The 27,318-nt window shown below is 45.6% G+C and overlaps 2 protein-coding genes across 4 annotated transcripts in view; one reads left to right on the top strand and one right to left on the bottom strand.

The window, feature by feature from the left end:
- Window positions 1-245: 245 nt before the first annotated feature.
- The window catches only part of LOC117706052 (serine protease 55-like), a 42,086-nt gene continuing 15,013 nt past the window's right edge, over window positions 246-27,318 (bottom strand). The window contains exons 6-12 of one of the 2 annotated variants that reach the window (XR_013109318.1): window positions 25,369-25,469; window positions 22,962-23,190; window positions 21,503-22,837; window positions 21,035-21,225; window positions 16,525-16,623; window positions 13,913-14,028; window positions 6,786-6,998 (exon numbers count right to left, since the gene is read on the bottom strand). Coding sequence is in view for 1 of the 2 variants with exons in the window: in XM_034498880.2 (XP_034354771.1) it covers window positions 978-1,304; window positions 2,408-2,550; window positions 4,543-4,790; window positions 6,806-6,998; window positions 10,284-10,338 (966 nt within the window). In the remaining variant the exon portion in view is untranslated. Of the gene's footprint in view, window positions 1,305-2,407; window positions 2,551-4,542; window positions 4,791-6,785; window positions 6,999-10,283; window positions 10,407-13,912; window positions 14,029-16,524; window positions 16,624-21,034; window positions 21,226-21,502; window positions 22,838-22,961; window positions 23,191-25,368; window positions 25,470-27,318 lie in introns of those variants that run through there. The other variant, XM_034498880.2, reaches the window with a different exon arrangement.
- On the top strand, window positions 17,467-23,360 carry Prss51 (serine protease 51). 2 transcript variants are annotated; one of them, XM_076930855.1, is made up of 5 exons: window positions 17,467-19,729; window positions 20,828-21,014; window positions 21,604-21,863; window positions 22,729-22,871; window positions 23,047-23,360. In XM_076930855.1, exons 1-5 carry the CDS (start codon window positions 19,582-19,584, stop codon window positions 23,344-23,346), a joined length of 1,038 nt encoding a protein of 345 aa, XP_076786970.1. In that variant the 5' UTR covers window positions 17,467-19,581; the 3' UTR covers window positions 23,347-23,360. The 2 variants fall into 2 exon arrangements, with proteins under 2 accessions (XP_076786970.1, XP_034354228.1); XM_034498337.2 differs by having other exon boundaries at window positions 17,467-20,919; window positions 23,047-23,346.

Here is a 27,318-nt window from a genome sequence, read left to right as displayed (position 1 = left end):
ATGTGTATGTGAATGTGTATGTGTATGAGTATGTACATGTGTATGTGAATGTGTATGTGCATGTGCATGTGTATGTGCATATGTATGTGTATGAGTATGTACATGTGTATGTGAATGTGTATGTGCATGTGCATGTGTATGTGCATATGTATGTGTATGAGTATGTGCATGTGTATGTGAATGTGTATGTGTATGTTCATGTGTATGTGTATATGTATGGTATGAGTATGTGCATGTGTATGTACATGTGTATGTGTATGAGTATATACATGTGTATGAGTATGTACATGTGTATGTGTATAAGCATGTGCATGTGTATGTGAATGTGTATGAGTATGTGCATGTGTATGTGCATATGTATGTGTATGAGAGTATGTGCATGTGCATATGTATGTGTATGAGTATGTGCATGTGTATGTGAATGTGTATGTTCATGTGTATGTGTATATGTATGTGTATGAGTATGTGCATGTATATGTACATGTATGAGTATGTGCATGTGTATGTACATGTGTATGTGTATGAATATGTACATGTGTATGTGTATAAGCATGTGCATGTATATGTGCATGTGTATGTGCATATGTATGTGTATGAGTATGTGCATGTATATGTGTATGTGAATGTGTATGTGCATATGTATGTGTATGAGTATGTGCATGTATATGTGTATTAGTATGTGCATGTGCATATGTATGTGAATGTGTATGTGCATGTACATATGTATGTGAATGTGTATGTGTCAATGTATGTGTATGTTCATGTGCATGTGTAGGTGTATATGTATGTGTATGTTCATGTGCATGTGTATGTGTATATGTATTTGGTAGATGGAGCAGAGCCCCAACAGTCATACTTTTTTTCTCAACTTTTTTGTACCTTCTTACAGAAAAAAGGTCCTCAATGTTGGCTCAGATTTGAAGTGAGCCCCAAAGCACACTCTAACTCACCTACCACGGATCAGAGACTGCATTGTTTTATTCCCAGTTAGACAAGGCTCTAAGCAGTGCAAAGGACAGCAGGCAGGGCAGGAGCCAGTTTTGGGGGCAGTTCAAGGCTGGGGATTTGGAGGACTGTTCGTTCCTTATGGTTTTCTTCTTGACAGAGACCCTATGACTCTTAAGATCCAGGGGCTTCCCCTCTATCTGGGTTATTTTCTCAATCCACAGGGTATAGTTTGCCAATACAGTATATATCCCTGGGGAGCCTCTTTTTCCACAGCTCTTGCCCCAGCTGACGATGCCCACCTGGTACCACCTACTGTCAGGCTCTGTGTTGCAGACAAGCGGTCCCCCACTGTCGCCCTGTGAGCAGAGAACACAGCTCAATATTAAGTTCATTTTAAATTGCCCACAGAGGCTGGGCACATCTCATTCATGGGGAGATATCCACAAGGCCAGCAGTGTGCAGGATTAAAGAGAGAGGCCTTGATAAAAAGGAACTCCAGAGAGGGTGCAGAAGACAGACAGACAAAGGAAAAGTGAAGCAGGGGTGTGAGGTTTTTGGTCTTTGTTTGTCTTTAAACCAGGCTCCGGAAAAGGCAGAGAAGGAAAGTACAGGAGTGCTGGAGAGAGGGCTCAGTCAGGACCGGACTTCAACTCCCAGAATCTACATTAAAAAGCCTAGACCTGGTGGCCTACATTTGTAATCCCAGTGCCAGAGAGGCAGAGACAAGTGGAAGAAGTAGTGGAATCCTGATGATTTAGTGTCCCTGAAGACCTGAGATCTTCTGTAGGCGTGTTGCAGGGTGACTCGGGTGGGCTGACAGTGCCAGGGCTTCTTTGTATATGACCTTCCCACAAGAATCCCTTCAGAATTCTGTGGCTCAAGGCTGGCATGTCCTTCAGACTCTCTGTTTCTCTGTCTCTCTGTCTCTCTCTCTTTCGTGTGTGTGTGTGTTGTGTGTGTGTGTGTGTGTGTGTGTGTGTGTGTGTCTATATGAATGCTCCCAAGTGGGTTCTAATGCATACATGGGTTCTAATGCATACAGAGTCCAGGGAACTTCAGTTCTAAATTCTCAGTCATTGTGTCTACTATCTACTCTTGATCTTTTTGTTTTGGTTTCAGTTTGCTTGCTTGCCTTTGTTTTGTTTGGAGACAGTGCTTCTCACTAGCCTGAACCTGCCCAGGCGGTTGGCTGGTCTGAGAGCCCCAAGGAGTCTCTCTCTGCCTTCTCTGTGCTGTACAAGTGCACACCACCAGGTCTGGCTTTTTTTTTTTTTAAACATGCATTTGGGAGATCAAACCTAGGTCCTCATGCTTGCATGGCAAGTGCTTTACTGACTGACCCCTTCCTGGCGCCTGCATTTTAGAATCTTAATCTATTCCCAGAGGGGACAGGAGATGTTCTTGCAAGGGAAACACACAGGGGCTCCAGGTTGAGGCAGGGCCTGCTGCCCCTCATTACCTGGCAGGCATCGTAGCTCTCATTGTCATAAGAGGCACACAGCATGTTTGTGGTGAGGCTTGAAAACATCTGTGAGCATTCCTTCCAATCTACAATACGCATGGGCACCTTCATCAGATTCGATGACCATTCCTCTTTGTTAGCTGATATAGAGAGAAAGCACATTGGACAAGCTACCAGGTGGGCAGTCTCTATGCAGATAACGAAGAAGCATGATGGTGGCCTGGAGACTGCTTCAGACTCTCCTTCAAAGCCTAAAACCGTTCTCCTTCGTATTCCCCACAGACTCAGTTTCCACAGCCTTCAGACAGCCTGTACCTGAGCTGTCAATCACCATATAAGCTTTTCTGATTAAGCCCACCTCCCGCAAGTGTTCCTTTTATTCTTTCAGAGCCTGTCTTCTTCTAGACTGACTCCACCAAGCTCCAGGATTTGACTTCCCCGGGAAGCACACGAGTGAACTTTTCCCAGCCCCTCCCATTACTATTGTTTATTATGTGAGCACAGCCCTCCACACCTAGCCCCCATCCCTGCTACAGGCCCACTAAAAACCCATTTGTAGCATAGTAAAAAAAAAAAAAAAAAACACATTTGCTTTTCCAGTATTGATAGCTTGACTGTATTGTCTTCTTAAAAGATTTAAACTTAAAAAAATTATATGTATGTGTATATATATATATATATATATATATATATATATATATATATATCTGTGTGTGCACAAGCACATGAGAGGCAGTACCCACAGAGGCCAGAAGAGGACCTCAGATCCCCTGGGGCTGGAGATACAGGCATTTGTGAACCTCTCAACACAGGATGTGGGAACTGAACTCAGACCCTCTGCAAGAGCGGTTAGTAACTTACCCACTGAGCCATTTTTTCTGGCTCCTGGCTGGTTCTTTAGACGCTACCTTGTTCACAATTAAAATGTCTCTTAAAGCAGATCCGTATTTTGAACACGTCTCAGTGGATGGGGCTAATCTTGGAGGCTGTGGAACTTTTAGGGGGTGGGGCCTAGCTGCTATAAGTAGGTCTCTAGAAGCAGGCCTTTGAAGGTGATTCTTGGTTCCTGGTTCTGTCCTGTTATCTGCTCCCTGACTTACTGTAGTGTGGGCAGTCTCTGCCCTATGCTGTTACCCCTGGGGCTAGAGTTGCTGTAGCCTGCCTTCCCCAATACAGTGGACTAAGATCCCCAAAACCAGGAGCCAAAATAAGCCTTTCTTGCTTTATGTTTCTGGGAGATATTTTTGTCTTATACAAAAGTAGTTAGTATAAAAGGGATAACAGGAGCCAATGTCCTGCCCTCCGTTAGCAGGATTCTCAACTCTGACCACAGAAATTCGTAATTATTTCCCTTACAGAGTACTTTAGCCTTGTAGGTCACCATCTACTTCCTTTGCCATTTTAAGTCCTGTCTGGAACCAGCAGCCATCCTCTACCTGTCTCCTTCCTCTAACATACTGAGAGAAACCAAATCCAGGCTCAGCTCATACAAGGCGTCTTCATGGGCCTGAGGCTTGCTTCAACTTTAGGCTGCGGTCCCTGTCTCTCTCCCACCAACTGCTTTGCTTGTGAGGATGTCTTTGGGGATGGGGTGTCTTTGGTGACGGGGGTATCTTTGAGGATAGTGCAGTGGGGATTTACTTCCATATTCTGTTCCACATATGTTTCCTATTTTGACCAAGTAACAGTCTAACAGGTAGGAAGTGATAACATTCGCTTCTAAGAGTAGTTGAACAACACTCCAGTACCTTCAGAAGCACAGCCCAGGGCTGAGCATCATGAAAGCCTGTAGGAACCAGGTAGGAGACATTACTGGGTGAGAACTAAGAATAGAACAGAGGGGCCTTTGGACAACTCTGGTGGTTGAAATTCCACTAAACACAAAAACTCAACCCACTTTGTGCTTGGTTGGCCACACCCAGAGATTGGATCAGAGCTGTCATCTCAGGTACAGCATCTCTCTGGCACCCAAAAGAGGCTGAGCCAAGGCTCCCAACAGCCCAGTGTGTGGATATTTCCTCTGTGGAACGCCATTCTACCACTCTCACTCCGTCTTGCCGCTCCTCCGCATTCTCCCAGACCCTGTACCTTTTGCCCTAGCAGTTTCCATGAAGGCCTGGATAGTCACATACCTGAGTTGGTTGTGCCCCATCCTGCCACCCAGCATTCGTGCCAGCTGGCAGGGGCGGGCTGGGGAGGCATGCAGATGGGCATGGTCATCTCATTGAACCTTAAGGGCTCTGCCAGCAGCAACAAGGCGATGTCATTGTTCATGGTGTGTCGTTGAAAGTCTTTGTGCCGGATTATGCTGGTGAGCTGCAGTTCCACGTGTGAAGTAGTTAAGTCATTGTTTCCCACTTTGACTTTGACTTCCATTGGGCTGGTGGCACAGAACCAGATGGAGAGAAGAGGAGGAAAGTGAACCTGAGTGAGCAGAAACCAATGGGACTGGAAACTACAGCTAAGGCTGTTCTAGAAGCCTTTAAGACTTGTCCCACTGGGGCAGTTTCTCAAATTTAAAGGCTTGAAGAATGCAAAAAGAACCGTGCTATCTACTTGTCTTGTTGTGAGCAAATGTTTGGCCTGGAACTATGTGAGGAGAAGCTTATTTGGGCTGAATTTAAGATGTAGTAGAGTGCCTTATGGCAGAGAAGGTGTGGCATGGGAGGAGGAGTCTACCTGTCTTTGTGTGTATGAAATGTGAGCAGATTGAGACTGTGGCCAGAAGTGGACTGATTTTTATCAAGGTTCATCACCTACTTCTCCCATTTAGGTCCACCCTGTGAACCTTCCACAACCTTCCAACACAGCACTACACCCTGGGGTCCAAGAGCTCAAACACAGGAACCTGTGGTTACCATGTCACATTCAGACCCTAACTGAGAAGTAAACACGGAGTAGACCCATGTCCTTAGGCTTTCCAGGACTGCGTGTGATACTAGTGTTGAACAGACAGGAAACAGAGTTCCATTTTGGGCTCTCTGAAGAGCATTCCTGTTCTGGCTAGTTTTATGCAAACTTGACACAAGCTAGAGTCATCTGAGAGGCGGGAGCCTCAATTAAGAAAATGCCTCCATACGGCTGTCGGCAAGGCCGTAGGGCAGTTTCTTAATTATGGATTGATGCGGGAGGGCCGAACCCATTGTGGGTGGTGGTCCTGTGTTGTATCAAAAAAGCAGGCTGGGCAAGCCATGAGTACCAAGCCCGTAAGCAGCACTTCTCCATGGGGTCTGCATCAGCTCCTGCTGCCAGATCTCCCCCTGTCTGAGTTCCCGCCCTGGCTTCCTTCAGTGATGAACTGATGTGGAAGTGTAAGCTGAATAAGCCCTCCTCCCTTCACAAGTTGCTTTTGGTTGTGCCATTTCAACGCACCAATAGTAATCCTAACCAAACACTCCCAAAGGACCCCTTGACAGATCAAACCAGCTGTCATTGAGGCAAGGTGGTGTTACACACACCAGCAGCCACTGTTGGTAGCCTTAGATCTACCAACCATTTAAAAATGAAGACCAGAGTTTCATCTGGAGCTTCCACTGGCCACATAGAACTTCCAGAAAAAAAGCATCAGTTAGGAAAGATATCCATGAGTTTCTTAATTATCTTAACCAGGTACCAAGTCCTGCAAGAGCAGGGGCTACAGTGGTCTTGGTTTTGCCAGGATGAATCCATCCCCTGATGATGAGTCTTCAGACAGAACCTGTGACATTAAACATGTTGGGCAAACACCCTACAATTGTGCCACACTACACTGAATTTCATATTTTATTTTATTATTATGAGACAAAGCCCCAGTTGCCCAAGTTGGCCTCAAATGTATATTCCTTTTGCTTCAAGTTTTGAATATGCCTCCCCTTCCTGCAGTTTTCTGAATGTTCTGAAGGAGGTGTAGCTAAAAGCCAGATTTTCCTTCCTGCTTTTGTCTATTGGACATGGACTTGGGCAAACTATATACATTCATCAGACCTCCCTGGCCCTATTTACAAAATAATTTCTTTTCCCTCCTCCCAAAGGTCATTGTAGAGGCAAATGGATTAGTATATAAGAAAAGTCCTAAGAAAGACCTTGGCATATGGATAATTGTCAGCCAATGCTAAGTGCCCACTGATGGCCTAGGACAAAGAAATCTTCATAAGCCACCAAGAAGGAAGGTGACAGACAGCCAAGGAAGCCAGATGTGAAGAAGTAGAATTTCCTCCTAGGTGCACTTTAATGTCTTAGGAGACACAAGGGGCAAAGCCCCCTGGCTCTGTCAGTTGCATCTGAGTCTCCTGACTGGAAGGGAGGAGGGGAACCATTTCTGTCTGTCTAGGGGTCAATTGCACTAGGGTCTTTTTCACAGCCCGGTGTAGCTGAGTACATGCCACCCCCTGGAGAACCTGGGCCCTCAATACTTACGAAAGCTCCTGAGAATAAAAGCAGTGGGCCACGGTGAGTATCCACCACTCACTGAGAATGGAGCCGGCACAGAAATGATGGTTACTTTCCTGAATGCTCACCTGCCATGGAAACTCACCCACCTCAGCCTCTTGCCCTCCTATGATCCTGGAGTATTGAGTTCTGCTATCATACAGGGGTCTCACACCACATTCTGCAGAAATGGAAAACCACAAGGGGAAAAAAATAGTCAGTCAACCTCTGGCAGACCAGGCTGGGTCTAGCTTGGGAGAACACATTCTTGGGGATGTTCTGAGGCCAAGACTTGCTTGTTATGATAGGAAGGGGCTCATGGCTCTGGATGTGAGGTGAAGGTGTTGTCTCTGTCTTCATCCTGTTTGGGACCACCTGCATGAGTGGGCAGAGCGTGACCACCAGGGCACATGCCAGATCTAGTAACTGTGTCACAGGACTGGAAAATATCTCCCCTTATAAAGCAACAGAGATCTGGGGGATGAAATGAATCTTCTGACCACCAAATGTCTGGTGGCTGGCATGTGCTTCTTGTCATCATAAAGGCCCTGAAGAAAATAGAGGCAGGGCTGGGGAGATGGCTCAGTTGGCAAAGCTCTCACCACGCAAGCACATAGACCTGAGTTGGAGCTCCCAGAATCCAGGTGTGGTAGCATCATTGTGGTATCAGTGCTTGGGAAGCAATGATGGGTATAGCCCTATAGGTTCACTGGCTAGCGAGCCTTACCTATTTGGTAAATTACAGCCCAATAATAATACCCTGTCACAAAAGACAAGGTGGACTGTATCCGAAGAATGCCACCTGGATTTGTCCTTTGACCTTTACACATATGTGCAAACATATGTGCTCTGCTCCAAACACACACACATACACACACACGCACGCACGCACGCACGCACGCACGGAGGGAGAGAAATAAAAAACTCAGAGGCAGAGGTGAGTTCATTCAAGGCAGAGAGATGCATCAGTGCTTGAATCCAAGGAAGGAAGCAAAGACCCGGACAAGCTGCTCAATGCCAGAGAAGGGACAGTAGCAGTTCTCCAGTGTGTACACAGGGTGTGGTTCTTCCTGTCCACCCTTGCCTTCACCCTGGGATCCCCATGCTGCACTTCTACCCTACAGACAAGTGAGAAAAAAACTGGTGTGACTTAAACCACTTCGGGCTGCGCAGATGTTACTGAAACCCTGGGTAACAAAGAGGTGCACAAGAGCCCTGAGGGTCCATGGAAAATGCCAGAACCCACCAGAAGCCTTTATTATTGTTGTCTGGCCCATGTAGAATGATTATGTCACTGGGCATCTGGGGACAAAGACTGCAGCTGCTGCTCTGTGATAAAAATTTGAGATTTAGCAATATATGTCACAAACCTTAAACTGGCATAATAAATATTTTGTTTGGGGCTTTTGGCCTTGAAGCTTTTTGTTCACTGGACACACTCACGGTGCTCACCCTGTGTCTGGCACTGTTACAGGTGCCTTAGAAACATGAACTCACCTTAATTTCCATGGTCAGACTGAAGCAATGCTACCCCAGACACAGGTGTCATGCAGCCTGGTTGGGGACCTGACCAGAACTTAAAGCCAGACCCCCTGCTCCTTAGTACTGTGTACCTGGAATGTTCTAGACTACCTTCCTCTCTCTCTCTCTCTCTCTCTCTCTCTCTCTCTCTCTCTCTCTCTCTCTCTCTCTCGGCTTCCCCTTATGAATCACTTCTTCAAGTAAAGCCTCCTCCAACCTGGTCTCAGCCCTGGCCATTCCTCATTGTCTATGCAGGTGTCTAATTGCGTTAAGATAGCATCAGCTAGTGGCAGAATACCTCTGTCTGTTCTGCTGCTGACCCCAGAATGCCAGCTCCAAGTAGAGAAAACACCATGCTTGTCTTGGTGATACTGTGTCCTGAAGATGGGTCTGTACCTGTCCTAGAGAGGAACTCAGCAACCTGGAGACTCCTGGACCCATTCTGGAGTCCCATTCCAGGGGAACTAAATGGTATGAGGGGGCAACTGACTCTCACAAGCTGCTCTTTGACCTCCACATGTGTGCTGTGAGGCACACACACACACACACACACACACACACACACACACACAACACACACTTAATTCATACACTAAATTAAAATATAATAACTAAAAATCATATTTGAGACTAATATGATTTATCTTGTTAAAAAATATATGTACAAGTGTAGGAACAAATATATTAAGATAATCACAGAGACAGGATTGACTGGCTAGGCCCCAGCTGCAGAACTTGCTAGGGGAATAGGTCCTGGGCAGACAGCAGAGGCTGAGTCCTGACTTGTGGTGGCATTAACCAATGACTGGAGGAAACACTACTTTCCCTTGCTTATCTCCTGTCCTTTCATCCCTCAAATGGGCATAAAGCACTCTGCCCCCTTTAGGCTAGTCTGTGAATCAAATGTGATGAGGTTTGAACTGCCCCTCGAAGTATTTGGCATGGACCAAACTCTTCAAGCCCCAGTTGCTCCAGGATTTCTCAGATCCATTTTGCACCAAAGTCCCTGTAGGACTGGCAGGCAAATTCCACTGTCCATATACTTAATCCTGAGAGCATCCCACAATGCCCGTGTGGCAGCAGCTGGAGCACAAAGCCTGGAGGTGATGCCAGCAGTTCCATGGTAAGGAGTCATTTGAGCAACTTGGAGCGTCTTCCCATTGGACTCCAGAGGGACCAGTTCTGCCAATGGTGTCACCGTACCCTACTCTATGGAGTGGCCCCAGGTTGCACTGAAGGCTGGGGTCACACTGAAGGCTGGGGAGACAGACCGGCCCTGCTCAGAGGCAGCATGAAGAACACAGGAAGGAAATCTGTGTTTCTCAGACTGGTACAAGTCTGGACATGCTGTGTCCCTGGGGAGGGGCTTTGGGCTAATTTTCCCTGAAGCTGTAAACTAAAGCTGGATTGTAAAAGAGGAGGACGGGGGCCAGGCAGCAGCCTGGGCTCACTGGTCTGTGATTTCTGACTGTGGATGCGAGATGACCAACAGCTCCAAGCTCCTAGCACTTGGACTTCCACCCATGATGGGCTGTAAACTTGAACTGTGAACCAGGATAACTCCTTTCTCCCTTAAGTTGCTTTTGTCAGAAAACTTTATCAAGGAAACAGGAAAAAAAAATATTGATTCACTTGGCTAGTTCCTGGCCCAAGCTCTGGGCATGTCTCTTTTCATTGCTATTGATAAGGTAGAAGTTTAGTTTTTCCAAGTCAGAACACCAAGATTAGACAGGTCACCCCTAAGAGGGATGGGTAAGTGATCTGTGCTCTTGGAGGTAGTCTCCTCCTGGTGGCTATTAGCTAACTCATGGGTCATATCCACTGTCTCCTTTGTCCTTAATGCTCATCACATATCAATAGAATGGAGGGAGGCGAGGAGAGCGGGTATCCTGGCTGGCTCTGCTTGGGTCAGCAGCTCTAACCAGAGGGAGAGAAGTCCACATACCAACATTTGCTTCCACAGTGTGGACAACAAGCAGCAGAATGGAGGGCAGGATCATGGCCCTGGCTGTACTGTGTGTTGGAGGTTAGGAGGCCAGGCTGAGGAAATGGTGCCAGCTGGAGGCTCAGGCTCCCTAAGCTAGCCAGGCTACCGATGTCATAATGGCTGTGTTGAGAAGTCACATGAAGTCATGAAGGCTCATCTTGAGTCACTTTCACTCTGCAGTGGCTCACTCAGGACTTCATCCATGAAGACTTTCTCCTTGGAATTTCTGGTACAGCTGGTCTGACCTTCATCTGGATCACCCAGCCCTCTGTGGACACTTAGGTTTTGGTCGCTTTGTTACTAATCCTTAAGTTTCATCAGTTTCCCTTTGGGGGGAGCCTATCACATTGGGGCATACCCGTGAAAGTCAGGTGAGGCTTGCAAATGGGCTGCCTGACTGAGCACTAGAACATCACTGAGACATCCATTCTTGTAGAATAAGTAGCTACTGGATTTTCAGCCCCTCTTGCATGCAGACAGCCACTGTTGAAATACCCAGCCCACAAAATCTAAGTCAGTCCAATAAATTCCACTTTTGATACATACATAGTCATTCTATCAGTTATGCTCCTTGGGAGAACCCTGATATACATATCACCTATGACCACAACACAGGAAATCTCCATCAGCTCTTCATGTTCCAGTGGGTGGAAAAGCAGAGGCTAGGGGCAGAGCCATGGGAGCCAGCCATGAAGACTGAGCTTACACAGTTCCATATAGTATGCTCTCAAGAGAGCACACAGCTTCTTGTCATGACCCTGTATGGGGGTCACATGGCTGAATGTGGGGGTCACAGAAACTTGAGCAACAGTGAATGGAGGTAAGAATAGTGATCTGAGGTGTTTCTGGCAGAGCTCACCGTGTGCTCTCTGGTGACTTGATCATGTCTGTGGTTTTGAACATACCACATGTATGCCCTGCATTGTGTGTGTCATGTTTCACATTGTCAATAAACATTGCCTCAGACTCAGATTCAAGACTACTGCATGTGTGTTCACCATGGTATGTTTACTGCATGTATGCTCACTGTGCTGTGTTTACTACACATACATTTTTTTTCCTTACAGCAAGTTTCATGGTGGAAAATGGAGACCTTTAGTATTGTCCTACCATTGTTCCTCTGCATGGAAGTGCCAAAGTTAGATATCAAATTTGTATTTTATAGGGCTAAAGTATTTGATTTTTGAAAAATCACTGGTTAAGATATTGGGTTCCACAAATTGTTCAGTGAATTTTGGCTTGGGGTTAGAACAATCTCTGAAAAGGCCTATCCATCTGCCATTTTGGACTATGTTTATGTGAAATTGCATTCTCAGCAATGAGGGTTATAAAATCAAAATATTGATCAGCTTTGAAAACCATTGATGATGGTCTGTCAAATGGTCAGCCAAGATTTTTTTTTTTTGAGACAGAGTCTTGCTCTGTATCCTGGCTGTTCTGAAACTCATTGTGTAGACCAGACGAGACTCAAAATCACAGATATCCATCTGCCTCTGCCCCCTGAGAAATGAAACTAAAGCACAGGTACCACCACATCTGACAAGATTTCATTCTTTATATGAAACTAGGTAAGCTTATTCACCTCTCTAGTACACAATTTTGCTTTTGCCTTTAGTAAATGATAAAATCATGTGTATCCCAAAGAACTGTTTAAAACAAATTATATTAATAAAGGTTTGATTTATATATATATGTTTTATATGCTTAGATGAAAAGGTATCACGGAAAAAGTTTTAAAATGTGGTGGTTTGATGAGTATGGCCTTCATGGGCTCATATATTTAAGTGTTTGGTTCCCAGGTGGTGGAACTGTTTGAGAAGGATTAAGAAGGATGGCCTTGTTAGAGTAGGTGTGGCCTTGCTGGAAGAAGTGTGTTACTTAGAGTGGGCTTTGTGATTTTAAAAGATGCCTGTGTCAGAAGTCCAGTCTTCCTCTCTCTGCCTGCTGCTGTAGAATCAGGATGTAAGTTCTGAGCTTCTCTGCTCTAGCTCCATACCTCTCTGCCTGCCCCTACAATCCTGCCATAAGGGTCATGGACTAACCCTCTGAAACTGTTAGCAAGTCCCCAATTATATGCTTTCTTTTATAAGTTGCCTTGCTCATAGTGTCTCTTCATATATAACTAAGGCAAGAAGCCTGCCATAGACGATAGTGAGCTGCTACCCTCTCCTCCCTAGAATTGGGTGGGCATTAGGATCAAAGTAGAGAGAGCAATTTTAGGGCCTGAAAGAACTTGCAGAAACACAAAAGAAGACTAAGACCTGTGTCTTAGTTAGGCTTTCCATTGCTGTGAAGAGACCTAAGCAACTCTTATAAAGGACAACCTTTAATTGGGGCTGGCTTACAGGTTGAGAGGTTCATCCCATTATCATCATGGAGGAAATCATGGCAGCATCCAGGCAGGCATGGCACTGGAGAAGCTGAGAGTTCTACATCTTGTTCCAAAGCCTGACATCCAAGCAGCTAGAAGGGTCTCAAGGCCACCTGCACAGTGACACTCTTCCACCCACAAGGCCACACCTACTCTAACAAGGCCATACCTCTTAATAGTACACTCCCTGGGCCAAGCATGTTCAAACCACCACATGTCACTTGAGGATGGCTGTCTGTCAGATGCTCCACAGGCATCCTCTAAGTGATGTCACCAAAGTCCTAGCCAGTGATCTTCTGACTTCCAAAGTGCAACCTGGGCATTGTTGAGAAGGTCATAGAGAAAGGCAAAAATTAATGAAGTGTTGTTGTTTCACTTGTTCTTTTGATACAGCATTTTCCTCTCTGACCTAGACTTGCTTGAACTCACCAAATAGCCCAGCTTCACCTCAAATTCCCAGCAATCCAGTCTTAGCTCTCTGTGTGCTGGAATTACAGGTGTGAGATACCATTTAAAATGACTTTTTAAATTTATGTACTATACAATGGCTGGGGCATTCAAATATTAAAATAATATCTGACATTCACATTTGGCTGATGCTCTTCTTTTATTTGGGAACCCTGTGTGAAGAACTTACAGGCTTAGTCTTAAGATTTGATCCAATGAGTTCAAAGGAGTTGAGTGGGACAAGGAGTCCCTTGCCCCAAACACTTCCTGAATCTGTTTCTACATGCCTCCAGTACCATTTCAAGGTCTAATGTTGGCTTATACCCAGGAATTCTAGAGTGTGGTTGGCTGGCCACCTTGAGTTGAGAGGAATGCAACTGTGTAGAGTCTTCCCTTAATCCCTAGTTTGTTTGGGGACCTAATGGGTGCTGGTAAGGAAGAGACACTTGGGATAGTCCTAGAATACATCCACACAGCTTCCAGAAAGATACAGGGAGTCTTTAGAAGGAACGCCCATGGGATACACCAATAGATGCTTGGAGTCTGAAAGGAGAAAGGGACCCTGGCACCATGATAACTTCTCCTCAGCCTGCATGGAACAGCGAGGAGCTTGTGCATACCCACAAGAGAACGTGGATCTTCTGTGTGTGTTAGCCTCACCTGACCTATATCCCCCTCATTTTTGACTCTTGGAGAAGAGGGAATCGAGCCAGTGCTGTAAAGGTCATGGGCCTTCAAACCTTGCCTGAGGAGGGAACTGAACACTCACCAAGTCAAGTTGTATCCGGGTTTGGGCACAGTGACTGTAGAACTATTGCATAAGACTGGTGAAGAAGCCACGAGGCACCTCCAGTATTCCCATTTAGAGCACAGCAACACATTCACCTGTATGGCGCATAAACAGAGCAGAGCTCAGAGCTGCAGTTAATCATGGACCCTATGCTGTTCTGTGTAAACAGTGGAATCTTATCACACTCCCCTTTCCTAACACCTTTGGTGCAAGGTTATCCTCATGGCTAGTGGGAAAATCTTGCCAGAGCCTTGTGATTTCTTCCAAAGCACTGTGGGAAATCTAAGTCAAGCAAGTCACCTAATGTCAGAGGTAGATGTCAAATATGAATGACATCTTCCATTCATGCTCAATCTTTCATGACATCTGTGGCCAATTGGTCATAACTGCTTTTTTTAGAAATTGGTCCCAAATATCTTCCAATGGTACAGTGTGGGCAGCCATTACTGTGAACAGATAAAATCCACCATGACAATTAGAGTATTGTGTCACAGCCATAGGGCCTCACCAGCATTCAGCAAAGGCCATGCACCTCATCTGTTGACACTTTGTTTCTGGAGGTGTCTCTCTGTTCATAGTGCCCATGACTAATGGACAGTTACCAAACTGTTGGGAAGTAGTCTTTATGCTACATGATAGTACAGACTCTGCAGTCAGATGTGCAAGCCACCTATCTTAGTTAGGGTTATATTGCTGTGAAGAGACACCATGACCACAGGACCTCTTATAAAAGAAAACATTTAATTGGATCTGGTTTTAGAAGTTTAGTTCATTATTGTCATTGTGAGAACCATGGTGGTATGCAGGCAGACGTGGTGCTGGTGAAGAAGCTGAGAGTTCTTTATCTTTATTTGCAGGCAGAAGGGGACCACGTGTCTCATTGAGTCTAGCCTGAACATATATGACTCCAAAGCCCACATCTACAGTGATACACTTCCTCCAACAAAGCCATACCTCCTTCAACAAAGCCATACCTCCTAATAGCACCTGCCACTCCCAATGGCCAAGCATTCAAAGACATGAGTCTATGGAGGCCATACCTATTCAAACTACCACATTCTAACCCCTGGCCCCCATAGGGCCTATAGTCATATCATAATGCAGAAATGCATTCAGTCTAACTTCAAAAGTCCCAATATTCTATAAAAGTTCTAAACTTGTTTAAAATTCCAAAGTTCAAAGTCTTTTCTGAGACTCAAGTGATCTCTTAATTGTAATTCCTTGTAAAATCAAAGTCAAAAAGCAAATCACATACTTCTAACATATAATGACATAGGATATGCATTATTGTTTCAAAATGGAGAAAAGGAGAATAGTAAGGAAATACTAGACCAAAGAAAGATAGAAAACCAACTAGACAAACTCCAAACTCTACAACTTCATGTCTGACATCAAAATGTTTTCAAATCTCCAACTCCTTTCATCTTTGTTGACTGTAGCACACTTCTCTTTGTCTGGTTCCATTCCCTGTTAACAGTTTTCCTCAGCAGGTATCCCATGGCTCTGGCATCTCTAACCTCTTGGGGTCTCCAAGCCAATCCAGGCTTCACAGCCTCATACAAACGGTATCTCTGGACCTCCATTTAGGGACACACGCCTGACTTCAGTGGCGTTCCTTAGTCTGGAGAGATTCCATAATCCCTGTCTTCTATCCTTGATTCTAAAGTCAGAGACATGGGGCCAAAGCAATCAGATCTTGCCATGTGCTGGGGCTGGAACATGGCCCTCTTGTTCAACCACATCTTCACACAAGCTTTCTATTGTCAATGGTTTCCTTCACTGCCCAAGCTGGCTGTTTAGAAACTTGCTCTGTAGACTCATCCAGAACTCAAGAGATCTGCATGCCTCTGTCTCCTAAGTGCTTAGATTAAAGGCATGTTCCACCATGCCTGGACCTAATCTGTTCTTTAATTCCTTTTCACAGGATGGAAGCTTAGCTGGGCAGGACCTTTCCCTGAGAGCACCTCTCTCTTAATTCCATTTAATATCTTTAATCTGTTTACCTTCTTGAACAAAGAATTTAGCCCCATACCACTTCCTGGTGCTTTTTTAGTCCTTTAACCATACACTCCTACCCCCTCCCCCTCCCCCACAGCTTGCTTCATCAAAAAAAAAAACCCTCTTTATATAAGAGTAGACCACTAGACAGAGTCTGTACTAGGCTATTTTAAGATTTCCTTTGCTAATGTAATTCATCTAAATCTCTTCACTTTAGCCTCAGGCAGACTCTTCAGACAAGGGCAAAAAGCAGCCACATTCTTCAACAAAACATCACAAGAATGATCTCTAGCCAACATTCTAAAATTCTTCCCTTCTGAAACTTCTTGAGCCAGGCCCCCATAGTTAAAATCACCCTCAGTACCATTGTCTTCCATGTTCTTACTAGTATGGACCATAAAGCAGCACTTACAGCATCCTACTGCTTGCCTAACCCAAAGTTCCAAAATCCACATTCCTCTAAACTAAAATATGGTCATGCCCATCACAGCACTCTTAGTATCAGCTTCTTTCTTAACGTTTTATTGTTGCAAAGAGACACCATGACCACAGCACATCTTATAAAAGAAAACATTTAATTGGGGCTGGCTTACAGTTTTAAAGGTTTAGTCCATTATCATGATGGTGAGAAGCATGGTGATCTGCAGGTAGACATGGTGCTGGAGAAGGAGCTGAGTGTTCTACATCTTGATCTGCAGGCAACAAAAGAGGACTGTATGTCTCACTGAGTGTAACCTGAGTATATATAATCCCAAAGCCCACCTCCACAGTGACACACTTATTTGAACAAGACCACATATACTCCAAAAAGGCCAAGCCTATGCCACTCCTTATAGTCAAGCATTCAAGCACATGAGTCTATGAGGGCCATTCCTATTCAAACCACCACATTACATATTATCCACCTTCAAATATAGTTCCCATCATGTCCACAAGGGACTTGGGAACATTTCATCTCTCACACAGGCCAGGCGGTGGTGGTGCACGCCTTTAATCCCAGCACTTGGGAGGCAGAGGCAGGCAGATTTCTGAGTTCGAGGCCAGCCTGGACTACAGAGTGAGTTCCAGGACAGCCAGGGCTACACAGAGAAACCCTGTCTCAAACAAAACAAAACAAAACAAAACAAAACAAAACAAAACAAAACAAAACAAAAAAACCCAAAATCATCTTTCACACAGAAGATGACAGCAAATGACTTTATAGTGCAGAAAAATTCCACAAACTATATTGATTTAGTTTTTCCCTTGTTTTGTGTGAAGAAGAGACTCAGACACATTTTGAGGGCCCTGCTGCCTTCATGGATGCTTTTAGACAAAAACACAACAAAACAAAAACAAAACAAAGAAAGCACTGACTCTTCTATAGTTTTAATTAATGTTCTCAGACACTCGTGGACTTTAAATGACTTGCTCAAAATAATACGTGCCTTGGAAGATGGGGCCAGGATAAAACAACTCACAGCCATTCACAGATCAACTTCCACCTTGAGTAGAAGGTGAGAATTCACAAGTACTCATTTGTTTGTTTGTTTGTTTGTTTGTTTGTTTGTTTGTTTTATTCTGATGTGGGAATGAGGGGTCTCTTGGTATGGAAGCAATAGGAAAGAGACCGAGACACAAATGAAATGTCTTATTTTGAATAAGACATTTAAAGCTTTCATTTGGGGCAGAGATGGGAGAAGGGCAGCTTGACAAGTTCAGGTCTGGCTCTGATAGTGCATCAGATCACCCCACACAACAGAGAGTGCAGCGGGCTTTTGTTTGACTTTATGAGGGTGAGCTAGCTTGGTAAAAAGACACCTTGAAATTCTGCAAAGGAAGCTAAGTAACTCTTGTCCTAACCCACAGGTCAGGGATGCTACCTGAAGGGAAGCCAGTGGGAAGTTAATGTATTTCTCAACTGCTAGGTAAATAAAGGGTTGCTAGCTGTATGGAATGAGCCATCTCAAGAGTCTCTCAAAAAATTAAAAATAAATAAATAAATAAATAAGTCTCTCACTTGGCAGCACCCACCAGCACTGAACAGTCTGAGGGTTTAGGGAAGACTGTAAACAGTCTCGTTGTGTGTGTGGCCTCATCAGGTGTTTTACAATAAAGCCAAGAGAGGTCAGCATTGACAGTGAAGGAAACACCCTCTGATGTTAAGGGTCAACAGTTAAAGGCTGAGAGCTTTCCTTTGTGGTAGCTCTCACCCACTTCAATTCCAACTACTTACTAAGCACTTAATAAGTACTAGGCAGCATGCCAGAAACAGAGGATGTAAGAGCAAAGAGTTGTAATCTAATGGGGGTTTCGAGAGGTAGAGTGATAATACTGAGGATGTGGACAGTTGGGTATCCATTGGAGATAAGAAAAAACAGAGCAGGCAAAGAATGGAGAGAGAAGGGGGGGGGGGCTTGGGCAAAGGACAGTGTGATGGCTAATACTGTCAAAATGACAGGATCTGAAATCCCTAGTTATCTAGTTCAAGTTAGATGAGGTATGAAAAGCCATGTCAACCATGAGCAGCGCCATCCTATAGGCTCGGCTCCTAGAGTGAATAAACAGGAAAAAGCAAGCTGAGCACCAGCCTTCGTTGCTCTCTGCTTCCTGACTGTAGAGGCAATGTGGCCAGCTGCCCCAAGTTCCTACTACCATGATTTCCTCACCACGATGGACTATACCCTCAAAATGTGAGCCAAAAGGAAGGCTCTCTCTTTACAATGCATTTGTAAGAGCATCTTTTCACAGCAAGAGAAGAAGTAATAATCAAGCAGGTGTCTTTGACCAGGTGCCTGGAACCTTCATGAAGGAGAGGGGCTTCTGGATGGCTTAAGAACCTTGCATGTACCACTGTTTCTGAAGCAGAGACTTCTTTCCTTTCACCACTGTGCACTCCTTCACTAAATGACAGGACTGTTGATGAATGAGAACACATAGAGTGGTTTCCCAGTAAGACAGGGGACACATCCTGAAGCTGCTTATTTTGTCAGTGTGAAGTTATAGATAATTAAGATCTTGAAATGCTGATGAGAAGGATGATGATGAGAGGGTAATGACGGATGATGGGCGGGGGAGATATGAACTGAGGTTGTGGGAGGAGGGAAAGGTTCAGAATTCACAATGCTATCTCTGAACAATCCTCTCTCTCTTCTCATGCAACTCTGATGCTCCCCTCCTCCCCTAAGACCCCCTTTCTGGCTCTTGTTCCTGCTAGTACACATCAAGGCAGATGGGGCATTACAGCTCAGTTCCCCCCTTGTCCCTGACATCACTTTTGTCCTAGGACCTCAAAGATGGATTTCTTCCCAGGTTATTTGTATTCTCCAAACTTTCAGTCTGCACTGGTTTCAGATGATGTGTGCTGTGGAGCCAGTGTGTTTGTGTGTATGCCTTGTGTATGTGTAAATGAATGTGTGTACGTGTGTATATGTATAAGCATGTGTGTGTGTGGACATGTGTGTATATGTGTGTGAGTGTGTTTATGTGGCCATGGCACCTCAATAGCTGTTACTCTATGTCTCAGCAGTCTCACAATCTCTGTGCAAAGGAACCAATAGCCAGGAAGGCCTGGAAGAGAAACTCGGCTCAGTCAGGCTGTGCCTGCCCCTCCTATCTAATCCCAACACTTTCTGTGATGTCACCAGGCCAGGCTCTGCCATGCATTTGTGATGCCCAACTGTGGCAGCTGCAGCTGCTGTTGTATCAATGTGGGCAGGATGTCGAAGCGGGCACCACTGGACTGGAATAACAACACGATGCTCCCACTTCTAATTTCACTGCTTATGGCATCCAAGGGGCATGCCCAGGACCAGCAAGGTTAGTGTCAGTCCAGCCCAGAACAAAGGTAGGAAAAAGCTTGCCACCTCATCCCTGGACCCGCTAGGGTGGATGGGAAGCTAGCTCCAGGAGGTACAGTTAGAGGTTTCTAACTCAAACCCAGAGAATATAAAATCTCACCCAGAGACCCAAAGCTCTTCACTGCCAGAGGTGGTAGTAGATGGAATTTGGCTTAGGAAACAAGGGGACTATAACCAGTTGATTAAAGCAAATGTACTGGACTGGTTGAAGATGCTGTCTGCAGTGAACCCCTTAGGGTCTGGGCCCAGAAGCACGGGAGCCTTGGGGCAAGATGAACATCTAGTTATTCCCACTCTGCGCCCTCTCTGTAAATGAATAGAGGGCCTTTCTTGGCCCAGGCCCTGAACGAGGCAGCAGAAGGGGGTGGGGTAGAATATATTTAATTCAGAAAACTTTTATTAGATCACGTTGCTATAAGAAGTCATTTCATGTAACATTTGCTCTGAGGTCCTGGGAGAAGTTCTGTGGGTAGACCAGATGAATGCATGTCTGGTACTCTCCCAGCAGAATTACAGCAGGTACCCTGCACAAAAGGATTCACAGAGTGGTTCTGCTGTATTTGCTCTCTCTCTCTCTCTCTCTCTCTCTCTCTCTCTCTCTTTCTCTCTCTGTCTCTCTCTCTCTCTCTCTCTGTGTGTGTGTATGTGTGTGTGTGCACGCTCCTGTGTGCATGCTTGTGTGTGTGCATGCGTGTGCATGTACGTGCATGTGTGTTGTATGTTGTATCTTTCTCAAAGTCACTCATAGTTATTTTACAATTCTATCAAGCAAACGCCACTAGCTGGCAAATTTCAGTTGACTTTCATACAATTGCCCTTCAGTCACCCTTTAAACATAGACTGTGAGTCTCTGATTTCCATGGCAGGTCCTCTTTTGTTAATTTGCCCTTTTCTGTGCTGGCCATTTTCAGTTTGGAGGTATTTTCTAAGATCTGTCCTGTGAGCCCCTCATTCCATTTCCCTCAGATGCCACTGGATCTTAAGTGGGAGTATGGAGTGAAGATTTTTCTGGGCCCCTTATGTATCAGTGACGTTTTGCTTTCTCTCTCAAAATCAGTTCTGTGTGGCCACAGACCTGCCTTCCCAAACTCATCCTGGTTGCCATTGCGGGAGCTGCTTGAAGTCCAGCATGGTGAATTCCCATGGCAAGTGAGTATCCAGATGCTTGGAAAACACCTGTGTGGAGGCTCCATCATCCACCAGTGGTGGGTTCTGACAGCAGCACACTGCTTCCCGAGAACCCTGTAAGTGTCTGGGGCATTACCTTGATTTAAGTCGAATCTAGTACACACGTAGTCTGGGATAGGCAATTTTCTGGGATAGTTCCTTGATATATGAAGCTTTTGAAGCCATAGGCTCTGCTCCCAGTGCCTTTGGACTGAAGTCTCTCCTTATTTAGTCACCCCTCTTGATATTGGAGAAGTCATTGTAGGCTTCCCTTTTCCTGTCCACCATCTGCATGTGAAGACACTGCATTAGATTCATCCATTCACTGTGTATGCATTGAACACCTACTGGATACTATTTCAAGTGCTAAGGATATAGTAGCAGTCAATAAGATAGCCAAGGTTCCTGTCACTGAGGTGTGCACACCTTCCTTTCTCAATGGTTACATTACATTTCTATTGGTCAGAGCTTTCCCTGAGTCTCTGGTTCACTCTTAGAGATCCATCTGGGTCTGGACCCTGACTCTTACCTCCTCAGTCTCTCTAGACCCCCACAACATACCCACCTCTGTACACTATTTAGTGGTGAGTTCTACTGCTTGGAGATGTGTTTGCAGAAACAATGTGGCCCACAACCAGCTGTGCTGCGTTTGTATTCATCCCTCAGATTAGAACTGGTAGCTGTAAACATCACTGTGGTCATGGGAATCAAGACTTTCAGCGACATCAACTTGGAGAGAAAACAAGTGCAGAAGATCATCATTCACAAAGACTACAAGCCACCCCACCTTGACAGCGACCTCTGCCTGCTCCTACTTGCCACGCCAATCCAATTCAATAAAGTCAAGATGCCCATCTGCCTGCCGCAGAGGGAGAGTTCCTGGGACCGGTGCTGGATGTCAGAGTGGTCATACACTCATAGCCACGGTATGCACCTGGCCTTCATGCCAGTATGAAGCTCACATGCAGGCTGCCTTCTGCTGAGCAAAATGGTGGTTTAGATGGTGGAGAACTCGGGTTTGAATTTGGAGGGCACCTTCTTTTATTACCCTTTCCCATCCATAGAATAACTGCAATGCCTCCCTCAGCTAAGTCATATAGATGAAATAAATAAAATTATGTAGATAAACATGCCTAGAAGAACCTCAAAACCTGAAAATAATGATCATTTTTAAGGGTTCCATAGAATCGCTTGGCTTGCTCATCTGTTTGCCTCACATATGGTCCTCCATTTGTTGATATAACCAACCCGGTGGCTTCCCGAAGATGTGGGTACCAGTGACTAGGCTCTGTTCCCTGCAGAGCACCAGGCTGGTCACCCATGGAAGCCTCCTGAGAGGGAAAGAATGGAGAGAAAGCCAGGATTTCCTTTAGCACGGTGGTTATTTGCCCCCTACAAGATGGCACACCCTGATGCACTCTCTTCCAAGTGTTTCCATTTGGCTTGCCAAAGACAAGATGTGGGCCACTGTTGCCAAAATACTTCAGCTGCTCTAAACTTCGGCACAAGGACAAAGGGTAGCTTCAGAGCAAGGCTGGTGCCACAGAGAAATCTCTCTATAGGGTTAGGGACTGGGATGCTTCTGGAGAGAGCCTGCATCTTCTAGGCAGATGTGCTGTTGAGGGACTACCTGTTGAAAGGTACCTAGGTGACACAGAGCAGGGTCTTGCACTAAGTCATCCACATGAGGGGACCTGTGAATCACCAGACTTCCACACTGGTGTGTGTGGGCAGGTCACTCTTAGCAGCCAATGCGTGCTCATTCTCAGGCTAGTTTCCTTCCTTTGCCAGGTTCAGCCAAAGGCTTAAACATGCACCTTAAGAAGCTGCGGGTGGTTCAGATTAGCTGGAAGACATGTGCCAAGAGGGTGATTCAGCTCTCCAGGAACATGCTTTGTGCCTGGAAGGAAGTGGGTACCAACGGTAAATGCCAGGTACTCAGTCTCCCATCATACCCCTCCTCCCCACACCCCACAATTCTTAGGTTCCCAGAAGGAGTCCAGGAGGGGGGCCCTTGCTCATACCACTAGCCACCACCCTTTTATATCCTCTCGCTGTTGGCCCCGCTGGCCTTTCACATTTAATGCTTCTTGTTTTTCTCATTCCCAGGGAGACAGCGGGGCACCCATGGTCTGTGCTAATTGGGAGACTCGAAGGCTTTTTCAAGTGGGTGTCTTCAGCTGGGGCGTAACTTCAGGATCCAGGGGAAGGCCTGGCATGTTTGTGTCTGTGGCTCAGTTTATCCCGTGGATTCTGGAAGAGACACAAAGGGAAGGACGAGCCTTCACCCTCTCAAAAGCCTCAAAAAGTCCCTTGGCTTGCGGTCCACACTACCATCCCATATTGCTAAGCTTGGGTTCTCAAATACTGCTTGCTGCCATGTTTGCTGGGGGTAAATCAAATTACTAAGCTCTGACTCTCTTACTGTTTGTTCAGTCCATTGTATCCCACATCTGAGGAACACTGCCGATAGCTTGGTCTCTACATTAGTCAAGTAAGCTACAGACTTAATTCCCGTCTATACGGAAAGAGGTGCTGTCAGTGTGTGTGTGTGTGGGGGGGGGGAATCCAGAGGAAAACATCATATCCTCTGACAAAGAAGGGTCAGGAGAGTGTGATTCAGAAAATCTTTTACAATTTCCCATGGGAAGTCATCCTTCCCTTCCCTATCTATGAAGGAGGCTTTTCTCACTCTGACATTCTGACTTGCTTCTTCCTCTCTTGGAACACAATCATACCCAGCCATAGACCAGCCTTGTTTCTGTTGGTCCAGCACCCAGCCTAGGTCTGCACCCAGGTAGCTCCCAACCTATGCTGCAAGCAGATGCCTCCACACCCTGGACTTCATAAAGAGCTCTCCATATGTAGCAGGTAGGGTCAGTGCTCTCTGGTCCAATTTGAAGCTAAAAGTAGGAGATTGTGACTCAGGGCTTGGAGACCACACCTTTCCTTCCCTTTCTTAGCTTATAAAAACCCCACTTCCTGATGACAACTTGTTCCAGAAGCACTGATGTGTATCTACTTCTCCTTCCACCACATGGACTCTGAGACTGCCCAGTGAGCAAAGTCACCCATCGTGTGAGAGAGTGGATGGAACTAATCCAGGGACACCAGAGCTAACATGCCCTTTCTGTACAAACAACCAACAGGGCAGCTTGTTACCAGGCACAACACAAAGGGTAAGAATTTGGGCTTAGCAAAGCACAGGACCATGTCTGAAGACCAGTGTTATATCATGCATCCAGGGACAAATGGTGGTTACATCTCTAGATATTTTCTAAGTCAGTCTATCTGGCATAGATATAAAGGAGACAACCAGTTATATGGATCCAGAAGTTTATTTTCCCATTTGTTTATTTGGATACTTGGTGAACACTATATAGTAAGAATATAGAAAAATGCAAGTATTGTACATCACTTAACAGGATCTCTTAGTGATTACTTTCACTATGATAACATATATATGTATATATGTATATATACATATATTTTCATTACATATATAATTTATATAACTCCATTCTATTTCATATCATCCATCTATTTTTCTAAGAATTATGGGAAAAGGGCACTGGACCATGGCAGGAATTATAAGGTACAATATGATACCTTATAACTTATAACAGTAAGAAATATGTTCTACCTGAGCTGGCATGCCAGAGAAGGCACTCAGTTAAAATGCAGTCTCTGATGTGGTGACTGACCAACTGGCAGAACATTGCCAAGAGGGGTGAGCTAACACTCCCTGGTCCCAAGCACAGAACAGTGCGTACCATGAGGCTTAATCACAGGTGTCCTTCTTAGTCCCGAGGCCAGCATGACTCACAACAGTCAACTCACCCACCACAAGAAAGTTCTAGAAGATGCTGGCCCTTTATTTCCCTATTTGACCCAGTTGTCCAAGGAGGCTGCCTCCTAAGGCCTGAGCCACCAGATGCTGTTAAACGCTCCCCAGAAAGCAGTGACCAAAGTAAAAGAACAGGAAGCGAGAGGGTCAATGGGGTATTCTTTCCTGTCCTATTCCTGTTTAGGTCACAGTGCTACCACTAGCCAGTTCCCACTGATGGTCCCTTCTTCACCCCTGTGGCTTTCCCTGGGTCTAGGAAGGAGTCTCTCTACCCCCATGGCTGATTGCTTTGGCTAGTCTGTTTAGTTACTACAATGTCCATGATGTTCATGCCAACATCAAAATGTCTCCATTTTCAGTGTTGAAATTCCAGCTCCTCCCTAACTGACCTCAGCCCTCATAACTATCACCCTCCCTAATTCCACCTCAGGGATTCGGGTAGTCCTGAGAGGCCCAAGAGAAGGGTTTCTGAACCCTCGGATTAGGTCCACCTTTCTCAGCTGTCCCGGCACTTTCATCTCTGGAAGGATGGACAATCATCAGGCAGGCTCTTATGGAAATACAAGGCCAGCACCCGCTCTCACCTTGCACCCCAATCCCAAAGTCTCCAGATCCAGAGCCGAACTTCTGTAACACTGCATGCAGCAATCCAACTGGTCTCACGCAAGAAAGAATCAGGGCAGAGCTGAAATCCAAAAGGGAAAAAGGCAAGGATGAGATCCACAGGGAACAATGTCTGTTTCCTAATCTGTCTCCTGCCCCAAATAGCTCTGCTCTCCTCCCCCAACTTGTGTTGATGTGTTTCCTGCCTGGGCAGCAGATGCAACCAAGACTTAAACTGGGTCATGGAAGGTGGTGATGGCTGATACAAGCCCACAGGCCATGTCCTCCTCTGAGCAGGCTCCCCAGGTTCTTGGCCTGGAGTTCAGGGCATAGACCTGACAAGGACACAGCTCCCAGGGCATCTGAGCAGGGTCTTCACTCCCCAGAGACAAAGCAGAAGTCCCCTGTGCAGCCAGAGATTAAGCAGGGCCTGTTTTATAGGTAGGGACAAGAGCCTTGTGATATGAAAGCCCCTCCTTTCTTATGGGTAGCCTGGGATCTGCTTTCTGGAATCACTTAGGGGCTGCCTTCCAGTCAAACTCTAGGGTTCCAGCAGAACCTAAACAGCAGAGTAGCTGAGATTATAATGTAAATTATACACTGAAACCTGGGCTTGTACCTGACTTCAAATCCCGGCTCATGGAGGCAAAGCAAGGTGATTGTCACCAGGCTACACACCCCCAGCCTTCAGTATGTATATAATATCCTTGTTATGAGGCTCCTCCTGGACTGTCTCCCGAGAGCATGCCCCCATTAGCCGCTGTTTCTCTCCCAAGTTCTCTATCCAGCAGTATGCTCTGAACCTCTTCCCTCAGCTTTTTTGGACTACCATCAGCATTGCCTGAGCAGTGCTGTGTTTGTATTCTGAACACGGCTTTTGTTCCTAACCCATTGGGTAGCTGGTTTGGGAGGTTGAACCACTAAGGGCATCATTAAAGTTAATTGTTAATTGAGGTCAAAAGGGAGGGGTCCTGGTCTACAGGACAGTGTCCTTATAAGAACACTTTTGTAAGAGTTACAGTTACACACACACACACACACACACACACACTGAGCAGTAGGCTCCAACTATAACCTTCAGAATCCTCCTTTCCCTTGCCCCTGGTGAGCTACGTCAACCCCACAGGTACAGGCCCTGAGTTAAAAAGATTCCATCCTATCCCACTCAATAGTCCAGCAGCTGGAGTGTTCACACAGAAGCTTGTAGGGGACATTTCACATTCAAACCACAGCAGGACCACCACTTCTATCATTTATATTGGGGGATTTTGTCTGTGTACAAAGTACAGCGATATTTTAAAAGTCTGGCTTTTGAGTTTTAACTTCTATGGAGCAAGTGTGCCATTTTGAGGCTCTGTGAATGGAAAGACATGCACATGCCTGTACAGTAGAACTTTTTCCTCTCCTGGTCATCTCTTCCTGAGCCCCAGCCCCTGTTGATGGCAGGAGTTTTCTCTCTCCAGAATGCCATAGTATTGGGAACATAGAGCAAGGAGCCATTTATGTCCAATTTCATCATTGGCCTAACAAACTTGTGTTCGGGGTGCTGGCTGGTTCAGCAATGTCTCCTCTTCACTGCTGAGCGGTCTTACTGCTGTGTAGGTGTATGGAACCAGTCCCCTAAGCATGGGCATGTAGGTTGTTACTAGGGTTTAGTAGTTATAAATAAAGCTGCTACAAATGCTTGACTTGTATTTTCATTAATTTCCTTCCTTCCTACGTTTTTGCAAAAAAAAAGGGCCTTGAACCCATAACCTCACATATGCTAGGCCAGTACTGTACACTAAGCTGCAAGCCCAGCCCTCCTTTTTTTTTTTTTTTTTTCTATTTTAAAATAAGATCTAAATTACTCAATCTGGCCTTGAACTCATTCTGTAGTCCAGGCTGGCCTTGAACCTATGATCTTCTTGCCTCTGCCTCCTTCCTCAAAC

The sequence above is a fragment of the Arvicanthis niloticus genome, chromosome 3 (assembly GCF_011762505.2).
Source record: "Arvicanthis niloticus isolate mArvNil1 chromosome 3, mArvNil1.pat.X, whole genome shotgun sequence".
Lineage (NCBI taxonomy): Eukaryota > Metazoa > Chordata > Mammalia > Rodentia > Muridae > Arvicanthis > Arvicanthis niloticus.
Note: the sequence above shows the minus strand (reverse complement) of the source record. Positions and strands in the feature narration are given on the sequence as shown.

Bases quoted from the DNA above. Each gene is read 5' to 3' on its own strand.
- Prss51 (XM_076930855.1), top strand. From the start codon at position 19,582: ATGCCCAACTGTGGCAGCTGCAGCTGCTGTTGTATCAATGTGGGCAGG. The intron at 19,730-20,827 runs GTTAGTGTCAGT...TCTCAAAATCAG, and splicing joins GCATGCCCAGGACCAGCAAG to TTCTGTGTGGCCACAGACCT. The intron at 22,872-23,046 runs GTACTCAGTCTC...TCTCATTCCCAG, and splicing joins GTACCAACGGTAAATGCCAG to GGAGACAGCGGGGCACCCAT.